Raw genomic sequence first — 23,399 nt, forward strand, 5'->3', positions numbered from 1 at the left:
CAACTTCCCTCATTTGATGGGAGGCCAAGGCTCCACAGTGAAAGCAAAGTGGAGAGGTTTTCCCCTAAGGTTTTAAATTACTAAATCATTACTTAAATTATCTAGGTAATTACCTTAAACGTCTGCTTTGCTTTGGCTGTGGAGACATAGTCACAACCATGAAGACCCTACTGAAACAAGAAGATATGAAGTTCATAAAATGTTCTCCATCTCCACTGCAGAAAGGAACACGAACGTTACCTGAAAATGCAAACTGTGATCTTTTGTGATGAGATTCAAGAAAACCTTTACTTTCAAGTTATAATGACTATTCCTATATTTCTTCATATCCTATAGTCAAGGGAAATTTTATTGCCTAATTATCTACATTAAGTGATAACTAAAGCATACATAGTCTGAGAATTGTAGACTGTGTTAGTCATTCACATTTTAAAACATAAATGTTTAGAACTATCCATTTTCTGGGGTCCTTTGGTCTCTTGTTCCTTTCTGAGTTCTTACTATAACAATAAGAGATACATGTAAGGAAATAATTTTTCCCCAAAAATAACATCAAGTCTGTGTCTCGATTCCACAAGTGAAATATACCAGGCTCTAGAGAATGTTTCATGAAACTGTAGAGAAAATTGTTAAGTAAATGAAGTGTTTATTTTCTGTACGAAACTTCCTGTTTTAGGGGAATATCCTGCCATCTTGACCTTACTTCCCCACTTACTTGGTCTATTGCTTTTATTCAAGGCCTTACCATTGTATTTCCACTCAGAAAATTGTGACACGTGGGTACACTACCATTTCCTTCTGTTGTAATTAAAAAGGTATTTATGCAGTGTTCTAATCTCACAATGGTCACATACTCACAGCGAGATGCCTAGTTTATCTGAAAGGTCATTGGTTGAAAGTCCTTCAGTCAGAATTGAAGGACAGGTCCCAGATTCTCAGCTTAAGCGTCAGGGTTCCAAAGTAAAGTTATCCTTGGGAAACATTCATTTCCCTTCCCATGATCAGATAGTATTATGTCTGTAACTTATTATTCAAGGCTATCTTCCATTTTATCCTTAGAATATTTCATCTTTACCTTTCCTCTAGCTGATATATATAATTGTGTTATCCACCAGTTCTATGGATGCTGTACATGAAGAAAGACCTTACTCAATCCTTGGTGCCAGGATGTCAGTTTAAAAACCCAGGCTTCTTTGGAATTCTTTCAGTGCTCATTGGAGGATTTCTCTTTGTTATAAGACGTTGAGTAAATACAGGAGATAGATGAGCTTTCCAAGGTTGGATATGACACACACTCCGCTCTTGGCTTCTGAGAACACTTTGGCTCCTTGTCATGTTGGTTGTAGATTGTTAGGGAACTTAGAAGAAGGTAGAAAGACATTTTGTAAACATCACCATGGGAGAGGGATTTTTTGACATATACATTTTGGTCCAAAGTTCCTCTCTGTGCAAGGCTGAAGCCTACCTTAGCCTTAGGTAGACAGGCTAATAAAACTCCTAAGGTTCTGTGTGCCATATGACTTTCCATAATTTTTCTATTAGCCCAGGACTTCTAAAGACCATGATTATCTAAAGAGTCCCAGACCGGGTGACATTATCATGGCTAACACACTGGTGGATGATGACAAATTAATGTGTTACTATTTGTCTGGGTGTTGCAGTTAGGGAATGGGATCCTTGGAGACGTTATGCCTAATGCCAAAGTTAGAAGTGAATTTGAAATCCCAGGTCTTCCCTTTACCTGCCTTCAAATGAGGCCTCAGAGAGACTATCCAATCATCTCTGCCCCACATGTTCTATGAGGCTGGATTTCAAGAAAAATACAAGTGACCATCTTTAGAGTAAAAGTTAAAGACTGTTAACTAAGGTGTCAGTTTCTGTGAAAATGAACCCCCAAAAATTATAGAGTTAGTTTAAAAAAAAGAGAGAGAATGAGAAAGCCCTTTACATGGTGATAGCTCAAATAATTATAATTTTTCCATGGAGTTTATAGTGCCCTAAAATGTAGCTGTATTACAAGTTAGGTTATAAAACCTCTGCACTAGAGAGAAGGCATTTCTCCATAATAGCCAAGAGCTCTGGAAGAACAAGTTGTGAGTATAGTGCAGGAGAATTAGAAGTTGGCAAGAGAAGCTAGTATGTAAAAGGAAATGAATATAAGAGAAAGCTGCAGCTAGAAGAAGAGTGATTTCTTGCTGATGTTCTTTTTAGAGAAACAGGGCAAATATCTCTAAATAACTCACTGTGATGTAAAATTTTTTTGGTAACATCAGGATTTTCATTATAGTAAAGCAAACTGAGTATATATTCTATTGAGTATATATCCTAAGGCCAATATTAAACCCAAATTCTTATACCTTGTTCCTCCCAAAATCTACACAACTATTTCCTCAAGATCTTAGTATGCTTCTAACAAGATGGCAGGAAATGGCAGAATATATCCTGAACAACATACAACCAAGCTTCAGATGAAAATGTTAATACTAATAAGAGCGGAACACACCATTCCAGCGAATGAAAAGTTGACGTGAATCAGTAAGATTCCTGAAATAAAAGTCTTGGCAGTTAGGTGGTGAAGGCACCTGCTGGGTCCAGAACCAAGATTCCATGTTTTTACTGAGGAACTGAAATTCAAAATGTCAAGTATTAGAAGATAAAGACAAAGCAAGGTCTAACATGACCAAGTCTGCAGAAATTTAACTCATTGATTTTATGAAAAAGATACCACTAAATAAATGAGCTTTAATTTATTATCGTCAATGTTGTAATGACAAAATTGCTACCATGCTTGACTACATTCAGTACAAACTCAAGATGGCCACAGTGGCAAAGTATGTTTCTTAATGAATCTGGCTGAATCCTGTTTATGCAACTTGAGCCCTTGGAAGGATTACATACAATTTATAATGACAGACATTTCCCAGGTTTGTTCTCTGGCTGCTAGAAGACTCATCAATAATTCAAGAACACAATACCCTTTGTGTATAATTGTTCCATTTCTTTCCCTTTTGCAAAAAATCATTCAGATTTCAATCATTAAAAAATCATTCACATTTATACCAGCATAGAACATGTAAACCAAGAAATGTTCTTGTTGGGAAGACTACAAAAGGAAGAAAGAAAGATCTTATAAACTTTACAATTTCATATTATTATGTAACACAAGGCAAATGATTCTTAAATCAAAAACATAAGGAACAACAAAGGGTTTTCAGTTATGCTAAAATTTATAAAAATTAAAACTTCAAAGCGAAATTTTATTGTGTGACATTTTAAATATATGGAATTTAGTATATAAAAATTATAATATGATTTAATCCTGGATCAACCACTTACTAGCTGGATTACCTTGGGAAAGTTCTTAAATCTCTATTATCTGCAGTTTCCTCATCAATAAGATATGTAGATTAACAATCACACTGATTTTTTTAAAGAGTAGTGATTAAAAAAAAGACATAATGTATAAGTAAGTGTACTTTACAAACCATATAAAAGTAAGAAATACTCTAGCCTCCATCAAGTAACACGATAAGGAAAAAATGTTATTTAAAAATTACTCAAAACTTATTTTTAGGAAACTTGCTTCAAAAGCATTAATTTCCATGCCAAAAATTTTCAGTTCATACTTCGTCATAAGTCTAATTTAATCCCTTTAATAAAAATATTAAAAGGTACAAAAGGCAATTTCACCTCCCTACTCCACCACAGTATGTTCAGAAAATCCTTTCATATATAATCAAATTAAGGGGATTTAATCTTAATAACATAAAAGCAAACTGGAAACGGAAATATATAATTGCAGTAAATTGAGAATATTCCTTAGTTTGTTCATTCATCAAATAAATTGTTGCTTTGGGAAGACTTTTCAAGTATGGTCAATATATGAAAAAAAAATCAATAACTATGTTGAACAATGTGAAAGCTATCCTGGTTTTTCTGAATTGTTTGGGGGGGGATGGTTTGCTATTGTTTTATAAGACTGTTTCCTGGGTACTCTCTTCTGTCTCTCTAACAGGGACTGGCTATTAAACTCCATGTTTTACCAAACCACATCAGCAAAGGAATAAGCAAATTAGGAGCTGCACATTAAGAACAGGTCAAGCATTAGTGGATGTTGAAACGCTGAACAGCAATACTCACAACACCACATGCCAAATGACTAGATAGTCCGAAATAGAATGAATAGCATGTAGTTAAGATCATGGGCTCTGAAATCAGATATATTGAATTCAAAGAAAGGTTTTGACTCCTACAGCTGCGTGACATTTGGCAAGTAATTAACTTCCTAATACTGGTTTCCTTATTGTTAAAATGGAGATAATAATTGCACCTATCTCAAAGAGTTGTGAGGGCTAAATAAAAGAATCCAAGGAAAGTACTTAGAAAAGCACCTGACACACAGAAAACAATCCATGAGTGTTAAATCGTATATGTAAAGAAATGTAGACAAAATAAAAGATTAATTTTTCTCACAAACTTCTTGATAAGGAATTCAAATCTCTGGCACAGAAAAATCAACCTGAGATCTCTTTTAAAATAAAAAATGCCAAATCATTGGACTTATTTAACTCCCTAAATTGTGCTTTTTCACTACGCACACGCGCATGTGTACATACACACACATACATATACCACTATATAAGATGCATATAGATGTGGGCTTCCCTGGTGGCGCAGTGGTTGGGACTCCACCTGCCGATGCAGGGGACACGGGTTCGTGCGTTCGTGCCCCGACCCGGGAGACTCCCACATGCCGCCGAGTGGCCGGGCCCGTGAGCCATGGCCACTGAGTCTGCGCTTCCGGGGCCTGTGCTCCAACGCGGGAGAGGCCACAGCAGTGGGAGGCCCGCGTGCCGCAAAAAAAAAAAAAAAAAAAAAAAAAAAAAAAGATGTATATATATGCAACAAATTTATCTTAATGTCAGGAAGGGTATAGCAATGCAGAAATTGGGAATGCAGATCAGAGGACCTGTGTATTTCCTCAATGAAGCCATTTAATTTTTCAATGCTTCCGTAAGTTTAAATAATTTTGATTTGTGGCTAGTGAAAAAAAATTGTCCATTTATTCCAGAGGCAGTGTACTGGCAAAAGAAAATGATTCAAGGTGGAATAGAGTCACACGTGTATTGTACAACTTAAAGGCATGCTAAACCTTGCTAATTCAGTCGGAGATGAATAAAAATGCTTATCAGTTCAGGTAAAAGGAAGACACAAAATTTTTAAAATCTACTCATTGCTAAGTGGCTAATAATGGTAAATTCTCAGGGAAAAAGGATTTTTGGTTTTGAGCTCTCATTTATTTATTGTTCTTCACACTTGATGTACTTCCTAACAATTCAACGGGAAGAGAATAAGTGAATTCCCTAACTTAAATAGGAATATGGAAAATGGCCCAGATACACCACTCTTTCCATTCTTGTAAGAGATATCAAATTGCATTTTTTCTTGCTTTCAAATTTGGTGTCAAATGTAGTGTTGGGTGTAATCTTAGACAAAGTCTGGTATAAATTTTTCTATGTTTAAAGGTTTTCATTCTCAAGGAATAAATCTCAGAAGGGCAATATACCATCAGCTGATTTTTTTTTACAGCGGTGGTTGATCACTTTGTTTATTTTGCACTCATCCAAGATATATGCCTTTCTCCGAAAGAAGAGGTTAAGAAGACATTAACATTTGCAAAGTCCTTTGAGAGATGTGTTACCAAAGTGTAAATTATATCCTATTAGACCAGCCTTATTGAACATGAATAAATTACAGAGAAATGAGTGTCTTTAATAGAGCAAAGATATTATTAAAAAGAAATCTGAATTTAAAGAGTTTGAATATATTTAAAATTTTGAATATGCTTGCTTTTCCTGAATTAGTGTTCAGTTTTGAGGCAGCTGGGCAAAGAAAGGTACTAAGTCTGGAAATATTCATGTGCTAGTAACAGCCATGTTTCTCTCATCATGGATTAGAACACTTATAAATGTTTTGAGATTTTACATATATCAGTGGCAAACATAGCCATATTTTTTCCTAGAAATTAATATAAGCCATTAGATAGTTTTGAAATCATAATCACTGCTCCCATAAATTGCTAAATTAGATGAAATATTTATATCCTTGTTATTCAAAAAAAGTGAATTTTCAACATTCAACTGCTGAGTAATGGCTGTTTGTGCAATGTTTCCACTAAGATAAATGAAAGTTTTACTCCTTGCTACTAGTTTAAAACTCCTTTGCATTTTTACACAAGAGCCCATTTTTCATTACAAGGAAAGGTATGCAATTTGAACCATGCTACTTTTTATTCACAGTAAATCAATATGTGTCATAAGAACAGAAAAGAAAGTAATATTACTCGCTATCATTGGACCTTCCCTTAGAGCAAGTCCTAGAAGACATCGCCAGGTTGGGTTTCTATAGCAACAGAGCTCTGGTACCTCTCTTGCTTGGCTTGTTATAGTGAGTTGATTTCTACCACACAGATATAACCCAGAAGAATTTTTATGGTAAAGAAGTAATTACAAAGAATCAACAGCAATGTGTGTGACTTTTCCATTGATCTGCGATGATTTAATTCAGAACTAGTATAATGACTCTATAACATTTCAAAGCCCTTTGCTGACTTCCAATTAAATTATTCATTGCCTTTTCTTTAGGCTTCTTAAGTAGTCAGATTTCTTAAAATGTGAAGGAAAAAAGAATACCGAGACCCTTTAGAGTGTTAGCATGAAACCTGATATGGTTTTACCCAACTATGAAAATCTGCTATTAAAATGTCTTGAAATAATATTAATCCACTTAAAAATATCAACAATTAGTAAGAAGACTCAAGAAGACTATACTGGCAATATAAAAAATTATCTTTTGACTTCTAAAAAGATATCAAGACAGAAAAGAATATATCTTATTTTCTTATATAGGCCATATAAGCCATTTTGAAGAGTGTCTGACATACATGTAAACACCTAATAAATATTGTTATAATTTTATTACTATCCCAATACAGTCAAGCAAACAAATTATATTCCTTTCCTTACATTACATAGCACTACTGATTATGCAATTGTAATGCCCTTTGTATTCTGAATATATGTAAAGTAAAAATGATATAAGGAATACACTACTATACAGCTGAGCCTTAAACATATTGTAAAAAGTCGCAAGTCCTTTTTAGAGGACTAACTAACCTTGTGAATAAAAATCTGCATCTGATGGACATTCCATAGGGAAGCTGCTTGGAATGGAGTGTGTTATGGGTTTGGGAGACAGGATCTAGATTTTGTGTATCATACTATTTACTTGAGATCTTAACCTAAGTCTTTGTCTTTTTACCTGTAACAAAAGGATAAAAACATTTTCCCAGCTGAGTGGTAGAGGATTCAGTGAGACAATGTATGTAAAGCACCTGTTACAATGCCTGGCACAAATGATACTTTAAAAATTTTAGCTGCCTTTCCTTTAAAGTTTTCCAGTCATTTCCTTGAATCATAATTTCCAAATGGAACTTATAGGTAAAACTGAGTATAAATTCAGTATTTCTTAGAAGTACTTTGATATATATGGATTTTAGTTCTGGAAAATGTAGAAAACTTTCATTTCCATATAATTCTATGTTACAAATTATTTTTTAATTGATTTGATTGATAATGTCTTTCCCAAATTATGTTTTCATGACCCCCTAGCCCAGGATAATGCTCTGGGGAAAGAAAAAAAAAAGGTGGCAGAGGGACCATTTCTACAGTCAGATACATTTGGAAAATGCTACATAATACATCTCATTCTAGTGATTAATAGATCACATTAGTATATTCAACCCTCCAAGAAATCCCAGATAAATAAATCAGTATTGCTTAGTGGTAAAGAGTGTAAATTCAGGAGTTAGGCTTTTGAACCTCACTTTCCTCACTTATTCCCTTATAACCTGGGAAGTTACTTAACCTCTATGTTTCTCAGCTGTAAAATGGGAATGGCAACAGTGCTTCCCACACCACAATGAGAGGTTAAAGTGAGATATATCACACCTGCTCAGACAGAGGCTGAGTCAATTATCAATAATAAGAGTTATTAAAGAAGCCTGTTTAAACCCATTACTATGACCCTTCTTCTTTATGAATTATATTTTTGAACATCTTCTGGAACTATAATTCCTTGGAACACGCTTTGAACAATGCTAAAATTAGGGTAGTGGTAAATTGTAATTAAGTAAAAAATTATTCATCATATTAGTGCCCAAAGCAAGTAGCACCAAAAAAGTCAGCTACTTCACAACATGTGACCCCACTGGCTTGCTCTCATGCTTCTACTATCAGAACACTAGAGCAACTGTGTTAAGTGTAAAGATCTTACCCCCATGGATGTTCTACTCATTAGAGCCATTTACACCCATTTCATGCATTATCACAGATCAGTTTATTGCGTAATATTAGATTATTTGCATGTCACTAAAAATTGAGCCTTAAAGGAAAGAGATATCAAATGATTAAAGCCTTAATGACTAGCAGAGAGAAAACTAAGCATATGGCTTACTCATGGGGTCTGCAAAGAGAAGGGACATTATTAAGATGTTTACACATTTCCTAGTGCTAACGGAAAACAACTTGAGTGAATTTTCAAAATGGAGAAATAAAATAGTACAGAACAATAAGGAAAGGTAAGAGGTTCATCCCAGGAAAAATATGGTACAAGTGCACAACAAAATGCAAAGCCCTCCCTGGTCTAGACAACACCATGTCTCCAATGAACTTCCTTACCCTTGTCCAGAAGATCGGAAGCTTAGGCAAAGGACCAGAAAAATGAGCAGTCAGCTGATTAATCTGACACCTTTTAGAAATCCTTTTATTTATTCTCACATTTGCAACTGTATCAGGTTGCTGACTTCTCTTCTTTTAAAGAGTTCTTATTTTTCATCATCAGAAATAAATGCAAAACAGAAAAAAATAATCACTCATAATTTAATGACCTCTGAAAATTAAAAACCATTTTCAATTATTCCTGTTCACTTCAAGTCTTAATCATAATTATACATCATTTCTACACGGGTATTTTTATATGTAAACACAATTTCAAAGCCTGGGTTTTTTTCCACTTAACATTATATCTTCAGTTTTTTTCTCACAATGGTACAGAGAAGTCTTCAAAACCATCATTCCTAGTACCTGAATGGTTATATTCTTCCATGATCAAACATGCAAGTGATTTCCAATTGTGCTGTTATATTGATACAACAAATCTCTTCCTTCATATAGTTAGTTCTTTCTTTTAGATTAGTGGTTTCAAACTTTAGTATGCATCAGAATCACCTAGAAGGCTTGTTAAAGCACGGGTGTCTGGACCCCACCCTCAGAGCTTCTGATTCAATAGGTCTGGGGTGAGGCCCAGGAATTTGCATTTCTAAAAAGTTCTCAGGTTTTTCTGGGAACCACTTTTAAAAATTACTGTTAGATTGTTTACATGGACTATTATCGTTGTTGCATTGGGGTTGACAAATCAAATAGTATAGACATTTTCATGGCATCTAACACATATTTCTGAAAACCTTCCTACAAGCTTATTCAGCTTTATATTGTCAAGTGACTTCTCAATACTTGAAGCCCGGGTAGATACCAACTAACTGAATGAACAAAAGAACAAAGGAAAATTCTTACTTCTCTCCTCCTCAAAATCATAACATTAGGCTGAGATTCATCTATTTACATTTCAAAGATACACAGCATGGCTAAATAGTAATATCTAAATCTGTTACTACAGACATCAGCAAGGAGGTTTTATCATCGCTCAAAAGTCAGTGAAAAATAGCTGTTATATTTAAACCTTGGAAGAGAGTAAATCTGTATCTGTACCACACAGTTAGAAATTAGCTGCATTTAGCTTTGTCCACCAGATAGTTCAAAAGCAGTGTTGTTCATTGCAAGGTGCAGGGCAAAAATCTGGCTATGAGAAATTGTGTTTGATAAACTAGAAACAAGAGAATTCCCACTTTAGCGGGGGATTATTAGCATATTTGCCTAAAAGCCACTGTCAGAAACCTTGGAGGTTTCCCCTTGTACTAAAGGATTCTTTATATTATATATAATATATATAATATATTATATATATTCTTTATATTGAGATTACTCCTTCACCTTTAAATGGAGACCTGTGCATATAAACAAACATGTCTACATGAGAATATAGATGCATCTACATAAGTAACATTAGATAGCCATGTATGCAAAGTATCTATTCATACATTGGTTTCTAGAAACCCGCAGACAAAACATATGCTTAGCAAAGATATCATCTGGAGAAATGTCTTCTGCACTCTTTCTCTGTAATCTGCACACATTCTTAATTTTTTCATTCTTTTGTGTTGTTACTGTGTTGATTTGAATGCATAATGAGAAAATGTGTTCATATATATGATAACCATAAAACCATATATAAGTCAAGTCATTGGGTGTTGTCAACAAACTTTGGAATTTGGTTAGACATAAAATTGTTAACTCTGGCTCACGTTAAGAAGAGTAAATCAGGAGTAATTGTGTTAGATAGAGACATTAATAGAATCATGTATTTATGACTTTCTAAGGGATAGTGTTTTCTATTTCAGTGTTTTTTGGTGATTGTGCTCTCTTTATTTTTTTTTAAACAGTAAGCAATTTATTATAATGTTAAAAATAAACCTGCCATACAAATCAGGCTTTGCATTCCTAGGTATTTACCCAACAGAAATTAAAGCATATGTCCATACAAAGATTTATACATAAATGCTCATAGCAGCTCTATTTGTAATAATCTCTAACTGGAAACCACCCAAATGTCTTATTGATATAAGTGAATGCATGGACACATTTTAGTGTATCCATATAATGGAATGCTACTTAGCAATAACAATAAATTATTAACACAGGCAACAACGTTGATGAGTCTTAAAATAATTATGCTGAGTGAAAAAAAGCCAGAAAATAGAGTGTATACTGTAGAATCCCATTTACATATATATATAAACCTTGGTAAAATGCAAACTAGTGTGTTCTCTTTAACTAAAAGTAAGTCAACATTCTTAATAGCTTGAAAGGAACCTAAATTGTTTTTTTTGCATGGATAGGTTCATTATGACCACAGGAAGACATGGCTGCTCTCAGGACAGACAGAAAACTAGGAGACAGATGCTAAGATACCATATATATTTCATGTTATGAAATAATATGCATAAATGTATCCACTTACTATGTACTATGTCGTAAATATGACTATATTTGGAAGCCTTAGCAAAGAGGACAAAGTTTAAAATACACCAATGTTAAAAATGCAAACTTAAGAAACCCAGAACAGCAACGCAGATACCATGAGGCAATCATTCCCCTAGTGTGTCTGAGAATTTGACCAAAGGCACTCTCTACTTAATTCAGGTGTTCAAAGAAACTTAAAGTTAAGATATTAGCGGCAACAACCATCTAACTATCGTTTGAAAATCAATACCTCTGAGTTTTTTTTGACTAATAACTGCCAACTCCTTATAATGTGTTAGTGCAGAATGACAATCAATTAAATATAGCCCCTGCCACAAATCCAAAAGTACTGGCCAAAGTGCGCACACATCAATGAGACATTTCTAGTTCATCCATTCAGTGCAGAGAAAGAAACAGGGAAAAATATGTGTTGAAAGGTGCATATGGCCTGCCTGTGAAATTTCAATTCCTGAACTCCAGGGAATGAGAGGTAAAAAGTCTCTAGGGATAACCAGATACAAGAAAAGTTTTGGTAGAATCCCTTTACTCCATCAGGGTAGAAATGGACCCCTGACAAGCCAAAAGATAAGAATTGAAATGAAAATATATTAATGGATATTTTCCTTTTTTGACAAGTAGTTTCTTTTGCAATTTAGGCAGTAATAGATTCTTTCTTTTTAAAAAATTAAGATTAAAAAAAAATGGGTCAGGGCTTCCCTGGTGGCGCAGTGGTTGAGAGTCCGCCTGCCGATGCAGGGGACACGGGTTCGTGCCCCGGTCCGGGAGGGTCCCACGTGCCACGGAGCGGCTGGGCCCGTGAGCCATGATCGCTGGGCCTGTGAGTCCGGAGCCTGTGCTCCACAATGGGAGAGGCCACAGCAGTGAGAGCCCCGCGTACAGCAAAAAAAAAAAAATAGTACAAATTAAAAAAAAAAAATTTTATTGTGGTAAAAGTCACATAATATAAAACATACTAGTTTAACCATATGTAACTGTACGGTTCAGTGGCACTAAGTACATAAAAAATAAAATAAATAAAATAAAAAAGAAAAGCTGATGGGGCCTGAACTAAGGCTGTGGCTTTGGAGAAGAGGTAATTAGAATGGTTGCTTCACTCAAAACTGATGAGGTTAAAAAAAAACCCAAAAAAACTGATGAGGTTACAAGAAGGTAGGAGGGTTTAAAAAAAGAACCAAAGGAGAACAATAAAAGAAAGTGTTGTTATTCCACAGGCAAGGTCATGCTCCTCTGAGATCTTTAGCCCTTTGTTGGGGGAAATGACTGAATGGGCCCTTTGGTTACACAAATGTAAAATAAAGGTATGGTCTCTCCACCAAATGGGGAAGTTTCCACCAAAAAAAGAAAAAAAAAAGTACAGATTATATGTGGATGGAGCAAAATGAGAAAAAGTGAATGACTAAAATTCACAAAAACACTATTTTAAAACATCTATCACAGCAACATGATGCTATAACTTGCTGGGCCAATCAGTGAATAACCACATTACAGTCAGTTCTCTTACTGCAGGCTCTCCTGGAACTATAGAAGCATGAAACTGCACATTATGTTCTACTGTGGTAACTGATATTAAATTCGAATGCTGTCACTAAGGAATCTGATGCAATTTTCTTCAGTAAAGTGAGTCTCAATTCCTTTACAAACAATACATGCATAGGTTCACCAAAAGGAAACTATTTACTGAAAAGAAAAATGGAACATCAAAAAATATTTTAAATGTTAAATATGATACACTTATGTTATTCACAAATATAGACATCAAATTCTTTGAGAGTTGACTAAATATGGAAGACCAGATACAAATAAATGTATGTAATATATATATTTTTGCCTAAAGATATTAGGTTACATTAGAGGGAAAAACATCTAATTTATTAATCATGTGTTTTGTCAACACTTTCATTATAAAAAAGAATAATTGGTTAAATAAATAAAACCCTATGTTTTGATTCTAAGCTTCAGGACTTAATAGTCTCAAGAAGGCTGAGCTTCAGTTGAGAAAGGCCAACTTAGTAAAATTTAAACACATCTGTGGAGGTACTACTAAATCACCATTTACTAATGTGTTAAAGCAAAAGCAGGCTGGTTGGCTAAAATAAACATGTTATCCTTGTAACAAAAAACAATAAGTGATGACTGGGCCAATTGTCTACTCTAGGGAGGCCAATCTCCTAAACTGGTTCTCAAGCCCCTAATAATAACATATCATTATATCCCTTTCATTGCCTTTCCAAAGCAAAATAGCAATTATTACCTGAACATTTTTGTTAGATCAATAAACACTGACCTAATGTTAGATTAAAATACAAAATGATTGACATTATTTTTGAAGGCTAATTATAATTCAACTTTTCTTTAAATTACATCTTGTAGAGCCTTAAAAAATTGTCGTACAAATAACTTTCAGTCAAAAGTGGTCATTAAAAAGAAAACTTTACACTGGAAAAAATTTCTACTGGGTCATCACTGATTTGAGTATGTTAAGAATGTTCATTTGATGTATTAGATGTACACATCCAAATTATTCAGCTCTACAAAATAAAATAAAAAGGAAAATATTTTAACTTATTCAAATGACAAGACAATATAGCTTCTCAGAATCATAACCTCTATTCTTTAGGAAATGACTAAAAATAAGCTAGAAGGACTCATACTTATTAATTGCAGATTTCTAGGAGTATATCAGTGCTTTATTTTTCACTTTCTTATTTTTGAAAAGAAGAATTCTTGGTCTCAGGAAAAGCAGCAAATGTAATTTGAGAGATTAACTTCTCTTGATTATTAACAAAACAGATCACAGCCTGAAATGCTACCTTATTGAGCCAATAATTACAGTCAAGAATTGTTCATGACATCTAGTCAGATTTTTCATTAGGATGATTGTAAAATGGATAGAGGCCACCAAATCATTCATTGGCACAGGCCCATGTTTCTTTATTCTAACCCAGAAAACCAGTAAAAAAATGGCAGTCATCATTTAACCATGCCGTTGTAACGAGTTTTGACTGTCCTCACTCTGGTTTACAACCCAAACTTTTTGAAAAGTCATGTTCCAATAATTTGAAAGTTATCAGGACCTATAGGTTAATCATTTCCCAAACTTGAGATATGGAAAACCAGGGCAGAATACTGTTTTTATTACCCATTGAGGTGGATTTTCTTCCTTTGAAACTAAATGCATAGACAAAAAAGGAATTTGTTTTCTCTTCTTTTCCTCATTCTATTTGATTTCTATGACCTGTTTGGGGTATATGTTTGTGTATACATAAAAAAAGATGAAGTTCTATTTATTTAGCTCTCAGTGATAATTATGTATGATAATAAAAAATTTTCATACCTCATGTCTTCAAATCCAATCGTAAGCACCATAAGGGAAGTTCCTGCTGAGTTACTGGTCATATTTTCCCTGTAACCTGCAACTTAAGTCCTGTATATGCTCTGAAAGGACAAGCTGTCAAGTGAAAAGTAAAACTTTACCCTAATGAAGAGGATCTTCTCTCCCACTCGGTATCTTCCTTGCGAGAGCCTCTCCACACAGAACTTGCTTGGGCATTTGCAAGGAGGATCTTCAGAAATCCGTTTCACCTGAAATAGAAGAGCAGGCAAGTTCATTCTCCTTAATCAGGTTGCCTTTAGATTAATTTGTTCCATGGGTTCAAAGGCCCCCGAACCATTAATGCTTTTAAATTTGTTCTATATCAGACTATGGACACGATGTGAGCATAGACATATCACATTAAATCTTAACTATGTAAAGGTCAGGCCCTGAAGGCACTTTGTGAAGGTCAATAGCTGCACTAAGGCATAAGCTGGATGATGACAATGATAATGATGCTGGAGGATAATCACAAGCAAATCAACTGGCAGTGTAGGGATGACGAGCTGGGTTCTCACGTTTAGAGGATTAAAAAGATCGTGTACATTGGATTGTCAAGATAAATATATTGAGAACTAGAATACAAGGCACGTTAACATAGTCTATATATATATATATATATATACACATATATATAAATTGTGTTTATTGCATACTATTGCTAGAAACAGTACAGTTTTCCTTAGCACCACAATAATTCCATGAGAAAAGAAGGAAAGGAGGGAGGGAGGGAGGGAGGGAGGGAGGGAGGGAGGGAGAAGGACTTTGGCCACCCTGAAAACAAATCCAACACTCAGCAACATAAAAGCACATGGCCCAGACTTTAGGAGAGTCATGCCTGGCACAGTTTTACCGCGATGTAGTAACTGAGCAGACAGTAAATTGGTGTTCAAGTGGTTCCTCTGCTAAGAAATGACAATCACAAGTATGGATGGAAAGTATTTCCATCTTGAAGTGTTTTTAGACAAAATACAGAAACTATTGGTACCAAATGAAATAAAATACAAGAAACACTTTCTCAAGTGGCCTGTCCTTCTCTAATGCCTTCCTAAGCTTTGAAAATATACTTGCTTTTTAAGATCAAGGGTTTTTGTGTGGCTGTGTGAGAGCTGGAAGCAGAAATGGAAGAGACAAGGCCAGGCTGTGGGGAGTTAAGTAAACAGTGACTGATGACATCTTGCTTCTTACATTACCTTGGGGTAAGTCAGTCTGGCAGGTGTTCTGGTTTTGGCCAGGAACCCAGCCAGCTTTTGTTGAAATGGGATTTCAAGAGGAGCCTGATTACTCAGAATTATACTATCTCTCATCCCCAGACTGAGGAAGTTGATGGAGAAGAGGAAGAAAGTAAGAATGGCTTCTTAGAACTGTATTCAACTCATTGTGTGGGAACAGGCTCAACACGAGGGCACTAAACCTGACCCCATCATTTTATCACAGTCGAATCACTCTATCAGGACATCAGGGGAATAAATTAATCCGAATGGACTCCACTGTGTTTCTCTTACGATGTCTGGCTTGATTAAAGAAGTTGGGATGTATTATCCACATAAAAGGTCACCTATTTTGTTTTTCAATTTTCCACAATTCTCCTAAGTAGCAAACAAAGAAATGTGAGGACACACTGAAAGTTTCAAAACTGGCAGTCATTGAAACGGTTCACTGGAATATGACATCTTAGCACAGGTCTGCGTCTCTTTCTTTTTCTTTACTCTTTTCTCCATTTTTTTTTTTTTTTACTCCCCTTCTTTATTCTCCTTCTTTTCTTTTCTCTTTTTTTTTTGATGTAAATAATAACTTTGCCAGAGTAGAAATAGCCAATAGTATTAACTAAACACAGGAACTTTGCAAGCAATATTTTATATCCCTATTCTAAAGAACATGTTGGAGTATATGAACTTCAACTCCCCAATGGCTATATATGCCTCATAGGCAGTGAAGCAGTTGCCATAGGAACTATTTCCTTTTTATATCTGACATATGAAGCTCTGATTTAAGCCATTAGTGAGGTTCATATGTTTTTTCTCTCTGTTCCACTGTCCCTGAAATAAAACACTCAATGAAAAACTATCACTTAAACAGAATGCAAATATTTCAATGCAATTTCCCCAATGTAGAATGAAGAAGACTGTAAGAGGCTTCTGTGGCCAAATAAGCATGGAAAATTCCAGGTTAAACAAGATCTTATTACGGAACGCACTAGTGCCTTTGATATGCCAGAATGCATTGCCAAACTCTAGGTAGGGACTATAGTCAGCTGTATTTCTCAAACTAACCTAAGCATGGAATTCTTTTTCCACGGGTCATCTGGTGGTGTGAGTGTTTGATTAAACATTCAAACTAGCATGAGAAATGCTAGTTTGAAGACTGTGAACATAGTATTCTAGCTGGCAACAGTATAGAAATATATGCTTAGAACATTTCCTACATTCAATGAAAACCCCTTCACTATACAGATGGTTATGTTCCCAAACCCTGACAAACTTTAAAGCTTCTCTGAAACCCCCTTCATTGTTTCCAGCTAAGAGAACAGAACTTGGAGTAGGGAAGAACAACCACAGAGCGACAGTCTTGCCATTTTGAAGAGAGTCCCTATCTCATCTACCTCTTCTGAACTGGAGTATAGGTAAAACTTTTCCAAAATCCCTTTCATAGTTGTTTCACCACCTTCTCCCTCCTGTCCTTCTTCTCCCCTTCTCAAGGATGAGGGATGGCCACATGTGAGACAAGCTGGTGAAGAAAGGGAACCATTCTAACTACTTTTCCCAGGCTCATGGAAATGGTTTCAAGGGGCGACATCTCCTCACTCTGCAAAGCTACAGCAGAGCTGAGAAGTGCACATATTTCCAGAGCACATGGCCATTCCAGATAAATAGAAAAAGGGAGAGTCTTTTTTAAACTTTGATTACCCACATTAATAATTTATCCAATAAGCATGGTACTAGATCTAGCTGAATAAAATATGGTCCTTGTCTTTGAGAGCAAGGACCATACCTAGAGAAGAATAGGTATTTATGCCCAATAAGGTAAACACTTCATTAAATATATAAAAGAACTTGAGGTACCAAGGACAAATTTGTCAATTTTACCTGGGATGAGAGATGCCAAGAAAAGCTTTCTATAAAATTCAGAAAAACCTGAATTTTAGAAGATGAAAAGGTGTCTAAAAGTAGATTTCAAAGATGAGCAGTGTGAGAAAGCCAAGTGAGGAAAAACACAGGGTATAAAAAATCCTTGGGAGTTTGGGATTAGAGTATAGGTTTACAACAGATACATCAGAATGCAAGAATGAATCCATAGGGCAAAAAAGTCTGGGAAAGACAAAATGGGCCAGAACATGGAGGGCTTATGTGACACATACCTGAGTCTGGGCTTTACCCTGGATATTATAGAGCCCTTATACAATTTTAATCAATTCTGAGTTGCGTTTAGGTTGATCATTCTGGTAGCAATAAAGTTCATGGAGAAGAATTTCAAGAACAGAGTGCTCAACAGTGTCAAACACCAGAAAGTGGTCTCATAATTTGAGGACTAAGAAATTCATTTGATTCAGTAATTCATTCATTAGGAGGTTAAGGGTCAGACCTCTGACTCTAATGCATTAAAGGAAGTGAATAGAGGTAAGAGCTGAGAGGAAAAGGCCTAAGATCAAGCATAGTAACCCCAGAAAAACACTTTTATGAGAGAAAGACTAAAAGGAAGATCTTACTCTAAAGTAAGTCTAATCAAAAAAGTATAACTGAGAGAGAAGAAAAAATTGTTGGGCTTCCCTGGTGGTGCAGTGGTTGAGGGTCTGCCTGCCAATGCAGGGGACAGGGTTCGAGTCCTGGTCCAGGAAGATCCCACATGCCGCCCGTATGCAGCAACCAAGGCCCAACGCAGCCAAAAATAATAAAATAAATAAAATTAAAAAAAAAAAATTGTTCTCATCAATATATAAGTAATGTGCCATTATCTACTATTAGTACAATGTTATTCAATTACCTTACAAAATAAAAATGAAACAGCAGGATTCAAGACATGTGGCTGATCATTAAAAACATTCCTGTGATTTTAAAGTCCTTTTAGGTGTATTATTAAAATGCCCTGCCTATCCTTTCATTTCTGAGTGGATTGAACAAAGGAAAACTAAATTAACCTGGCATTGGATAAGATACCTTGATGGGCTAAGTTTATGTGTGCTACCCTTGGCAGAAATAGGAATTCTCAATCGGTCAGACAAATTGTTATATTTCTGCTCATTTAAATCTGCAATATAGGTTATAGTGTCACATGGAAGAAAGAAAAGATGGGGGAATCTTTCTTTCTGCATCCTACAGCACCAAACAGCCATTTCCCCTGCTCTTTTCAGCTCAGACCCTTGGGAAGGAAACTCTCAGCTACAGGCTAGCTGTCCTTTTCAATCCTGCCTATTCCTTATAACTGGCATTATAGTTGGTGCTAGTTTCTAAGAACTCTCCTTGTGTATGTGAGACATACTTCAGTCTGACATCCCCGAGGTTTCCATTTTTTATAAAACCCATAGGTTTTTCCTTATTTTTTTTTTTTTTTTTTGCGGTACGCGGGCCTCTCACTGTTGTGGCCTCTCCCGTTGCGGGGCACAGGCTCCGGACGCGCAGGCTCAGCGGCCATGGCTCACGGGCCCAGCCGCTCCACGGCATGTGGGATCTTCCCGGACCGGGGCACGAACCCATGTCCCCTGCATCGGCAGGCAGACTCCCAACCACTGCGCCACCAGGGAATCCCTCCCATAGGTTTTTGACATTTACGCTCAAAACATATGTGCTGGAAGTAAATGCACACACATGACACACTACTTAAGACACAACAGAAGTAGCCAGAGAATTTTATTTCATCCTGTTTACTGTTACACCCAGAATCTGTTTTCTGTAATTATGAGGGTATAATGAAAATATTTCCTGATCTGCCAAAGATGGTGTCTCAAGAACTCTGAGGGTTGGTGACCTCAGAGAGTTAGACAAAATTAGGTTGGAATCTAAGCTCCTCTCTTCCTCTCAGCAGGTATTTCAACTTCAAGTCTCAGGTTCCTCAATAAGAAACCTGCCCTAAAGATAACAAGAGCACTTGAAGAATACTGGCAGAACCCGGCCCATAGCAGGCAGTCAATAAAGGGCAGTTATCTTCTCCATGGTATTTTGCTTTTCCTTCTTTAAAGATCCTCAAGTCCCATGCCTCAGGCTTCTTATCAGTGAATAAGGAAACAGGAACCAATAGTATCAAGGCTTAAGTGTTTTCAAAGACAATTTTCGGGAGGATGACTTATTATCCTAAAATTTTAGATACTACTCAGCAGAATTAAGTGACGCTTTATTTTAAATAAGTGGCTCAGTTTTGAATCTCAAAATGAATTGCAGGACTATAAACTTCCTCATAGGATTTTTTTTTTTTTTTTTTTTTGCGGTACGCGGGCCTCTCACTGTTGTGGCCTCTCCTATTGCGGAGCACAGGCTCCGGACGCGCAGGCTCAGCGGCCATGGCTCATGGGCCCAGCCACTCTGCGGCATGTGGGATCTTCCCGGACCGGGGCATGAACCTGTGTCCCCTGCATCGGCAGGCGGACTCTCAATCACTGCGCCACCAGGGAAGCCCCCCTCATAGGATTTTAAAATAAATTTCAATAACATTGGAATAGGTAAAGGTTAGACTGATCGAAGATTGTCCAGAATAAGTTTTGAAGTTCAAAAAAGACCAAGTGTTGATAAGAAACTTGACCAATTTTACTTACTGCATCATCCAGTAAGTTTCCCGTACTCTTTTTTCCAGAAGACTTTGATGAAGGCGAAGGTGAAGGAGAAGGGGCAGAGAGTGTTTCTTCTTGTTCAATTTCTTTTTCCAACTTTATCAAACCAGGAGGCTCCACACCATACCTTTTTAAAAGACACCAGATCAATACACATGCATAAGTTGTAATAATGATACACTTAGCCGTATGTTGCATCCAATTATACCATAGGACCAAACTGCTAACTTTTCAAAACAACATTAACTTTTCTCTGGCATTGAAATAGTATGTTCTTAAATTGGCACCCTTTTAAGCAGGGAAAAACACGCACACCCCCATACATACATACATATATATTTATAGTTACATATACATATGCATATATGTTTATATCTATATATGAACATATAAATGAATAGATGCATAACATACTAAAAATAAATTAAAATACTCCATATATTAATGAGTCAATAACATGAATTACCATATTAATTTAGTCTTCAGCTTTCAGATTTACTAGCTTTAATGATATTAGTGCTATAATTGAACTCCTATTTTGAATATAAGCTTGTTAAAAATGGAAATAAAATCAGAGAGTCAGAGTCAAGTTGAAAACAGCAATTTCCCCAAATAAATGTCCTTAAGTGAATTAACAGAGAAGAAATTCACTCTTACGTGTATATCTTTATGGGCCCAGATCAAGGTAGAATGGGTAATACAGTACATTGGTTATGCTTTTAAGACCAACATAATGAAAGCATGTACAGTATTACTGAGGAAGAAAATGAATAAAGAAACAAAAAATAATTTAGAATAACAATATGTTAAAAATTATGTGTTGTAAATTGTAAATGCCACAGCAGTTCAAAGACAGAGATGTAGTTGTTAACAGCATTCTAATCTCCCATATTTTTCTTAGGCTAAGTTTAAATTTGGTTTGGTTTCCTAGATGCATATCAATTGTACCTAAGTGAAGGAGGCCAAAGATAATTCCAGAATTTGAGAATTGGGAAGGATCTTTGGGTTCATGTAGTTATACCCTTTCATTTTTACAGAATAAATAAAACAGATCCAGAGGAAATATAGAACGAGCTAGGAACAGAATAAAGATGCAAATCTAGGTTTTCTTACTTCAGGTTTTCTCTGACATTTTAATCAGGTGATCACGTGTTAGAAAGAAGAGGAAAAAGTCACTTGGAAATTTTTTCAAAATAGGCTGTGGACTACCTACAAAGTAAATAACCTATATAGAGAGAATAAATATGTTGGCAATATGTCTAATACCTTAGAGTGAGTGAATAGTATATTAAAACATCATTAAATGTAAAAGCTTAGGTTATCGTCATCCTGTTCTAAGGGCTTGTTATTTTAACTGACATCATCACACACGTCAGGTGGCCTTTGAGAGCTGGAAAACTTATATCAGAATTCAGTACAAAACAGTGTAAGCTGGCACAACTCAAATAATAATTGCTGCTTTGCTAACTGCCTCTAGTGAACAGAGTAATTTTTAGTTACATAAATCATTAGCTAAAAGACTTTAGGCACTATTTATCACATTTCAAACCTTTTATACAGATTAGCCAGTTAACAGGACATTTGTAGAAGCATGCAATAGACCGCAGATTCTGTAACAGTAGAGACTGTCTGATTCACAGCATACCTAGCAGCCAGTGTAGATCATGGCACACAATAGATACTTAATAGCTACTTTTTTTGAATGCAAAAAATTTCCATATTCTCATATAACAATGAGTTCAGGCTCCAAAGATGAATTAGATTTCATTGTTTTGGACCTTTAAATGCATATCACTTTAATAAAACATATCGACATTAAATGTAAATAAGTGTTTTACCCCCCAAGAATGTTCTTCTAGAAAACTTTAAACCCTATTCAAAACTAAAATACATTTTTAACTTTCTAGCACTCATTAATTACACTTAACTCAACCTAGCATCTCATTACTGTTGACAAGTACCAGTAATATTCACTTGAAGATTTGGGTATCATTCTTCCCTGAGGCAGACTTGAGCTAACTATGCCATTAACCTACTCTTTAAATTTAGCAAATCACTTAACCTCTAAGAGTCTGTTTTCTCTCAGGAAAACACAGATGAAAGTGGCCTGTCGTAGAGGTCTGATGTAGCAGGAGAGAGAGAGAGGGAGGGAGGGGAGGAGGGAGGAAGAAGAAAGTTAAAAGAGCAACTGTTACTGAACGTCTTCCATGTGTCTGGAACTTTTGGGCATCTTGACGTACATTATTTCTGAGCCTCAGTTTTAGTTCACTGTAAAATGCAAGTTCTAATTCCTGTGTTTTAATACAGTTAGAAGGAATTAAAACAGTATCCATTACACTCCCAGTACAGTGTCTGACACATGGCACCATCTCTGAGACGGCTGTTGATAACTGATGTAACAAAGCTTGCACAACCAGGAAACTGCAGCATTGAGGTCCTTTTGCCAAAGTTTTAACTTTTTAAAATATACCACCCAATGAAATTACGTAACAGCCTCAAAATTAAGATGTAGTGTTATTACTATTGTTATATTATTACTATTGTTGGTATCCTTTACAAAAAAACTCACCATAGGCTTTCTTTAAATTAATTTTCCTAGAATTGTAGGATGGCAGGAATATGTTGGTGCTGGAGCATAGCAGAACAAGTTATAAATTCATTTTTGCTGCTAACTCGCTGGATGAACTTCAACAGGCAACCCTTTTTAATCCCTCTAGACTTATGTGAATTCTTAGTTCCAACAAGGTATAACATTTTGCTACATTTAATGTTTTCAAGATAATAACATAAACTGGGCAGTGAAGCTAGAGGAATTTAACATGCTAGAATTCACAGCCAATTAAAAGTCAATCATAAATGAAAACATCATATTTGAAAGTATAAATTGGGTCAATTGGAAAATATGATTTCATTTGTAATTGTAGGTGGATTCATGCCACCTTTCAGGAGCAGGCTGGTTGGGTTGCACAATTTTTTCTTTTTCTTTTTTAACAAAGTGAAATAATAAGAAATATGTTATTAAAGTAACAACAAGTTCCACTCCATGTTG

The 23,399-nt window shown here is 35.6% G+C and overlaps 1 protein-coding gene across 13 annotated transcripts in view; it reads right to left on the minus strand.

Moving 5' to 3' along the window:
* The window catches only part of GAS2 (growth arrest specific 2), a 159,550-nt gene that overhangs the window by 38,847 nt on the left and 97,304 nt on the right, over window positions 1–23,399 (minus strand). For 7 of the 13 annotated variants that reach the window (XM_049713497.1, XM_049713503.1, XM_033409507.2 and 4 more), the window contains 3 exons: window positions 20,336–20,477; window positions 14,694–14,801; window positions 114–167 (listed from right to left, as the gene is read on the minus strand). In XM_049713497.1, the coding sequence (XP_049569454.1) occupies window positions 114–167; window positions 14,694–14,801; window positions 20,336–20,477 (304 nt within the window). The other 6 variants (XM_049713498.1, XM_049713499.1, XM_049713500.1 and 3 more) reach the window with 3 other exon arrangements.

This window comes from Orcinus orca, chromosome 8 (genome assembly GCF_937001465.1).
Source record: "Orcinus orca chromosome 8, mOrcOrc1.1, whole genome shotgun sequence".
Classification (NCBI taxonomy): domain Eukaryota; kingdom Metazoa; phylum Chordata; class Mammalia; order Artiodactyla; family Delphinidae; genus Orcinus; species Orcinus orca.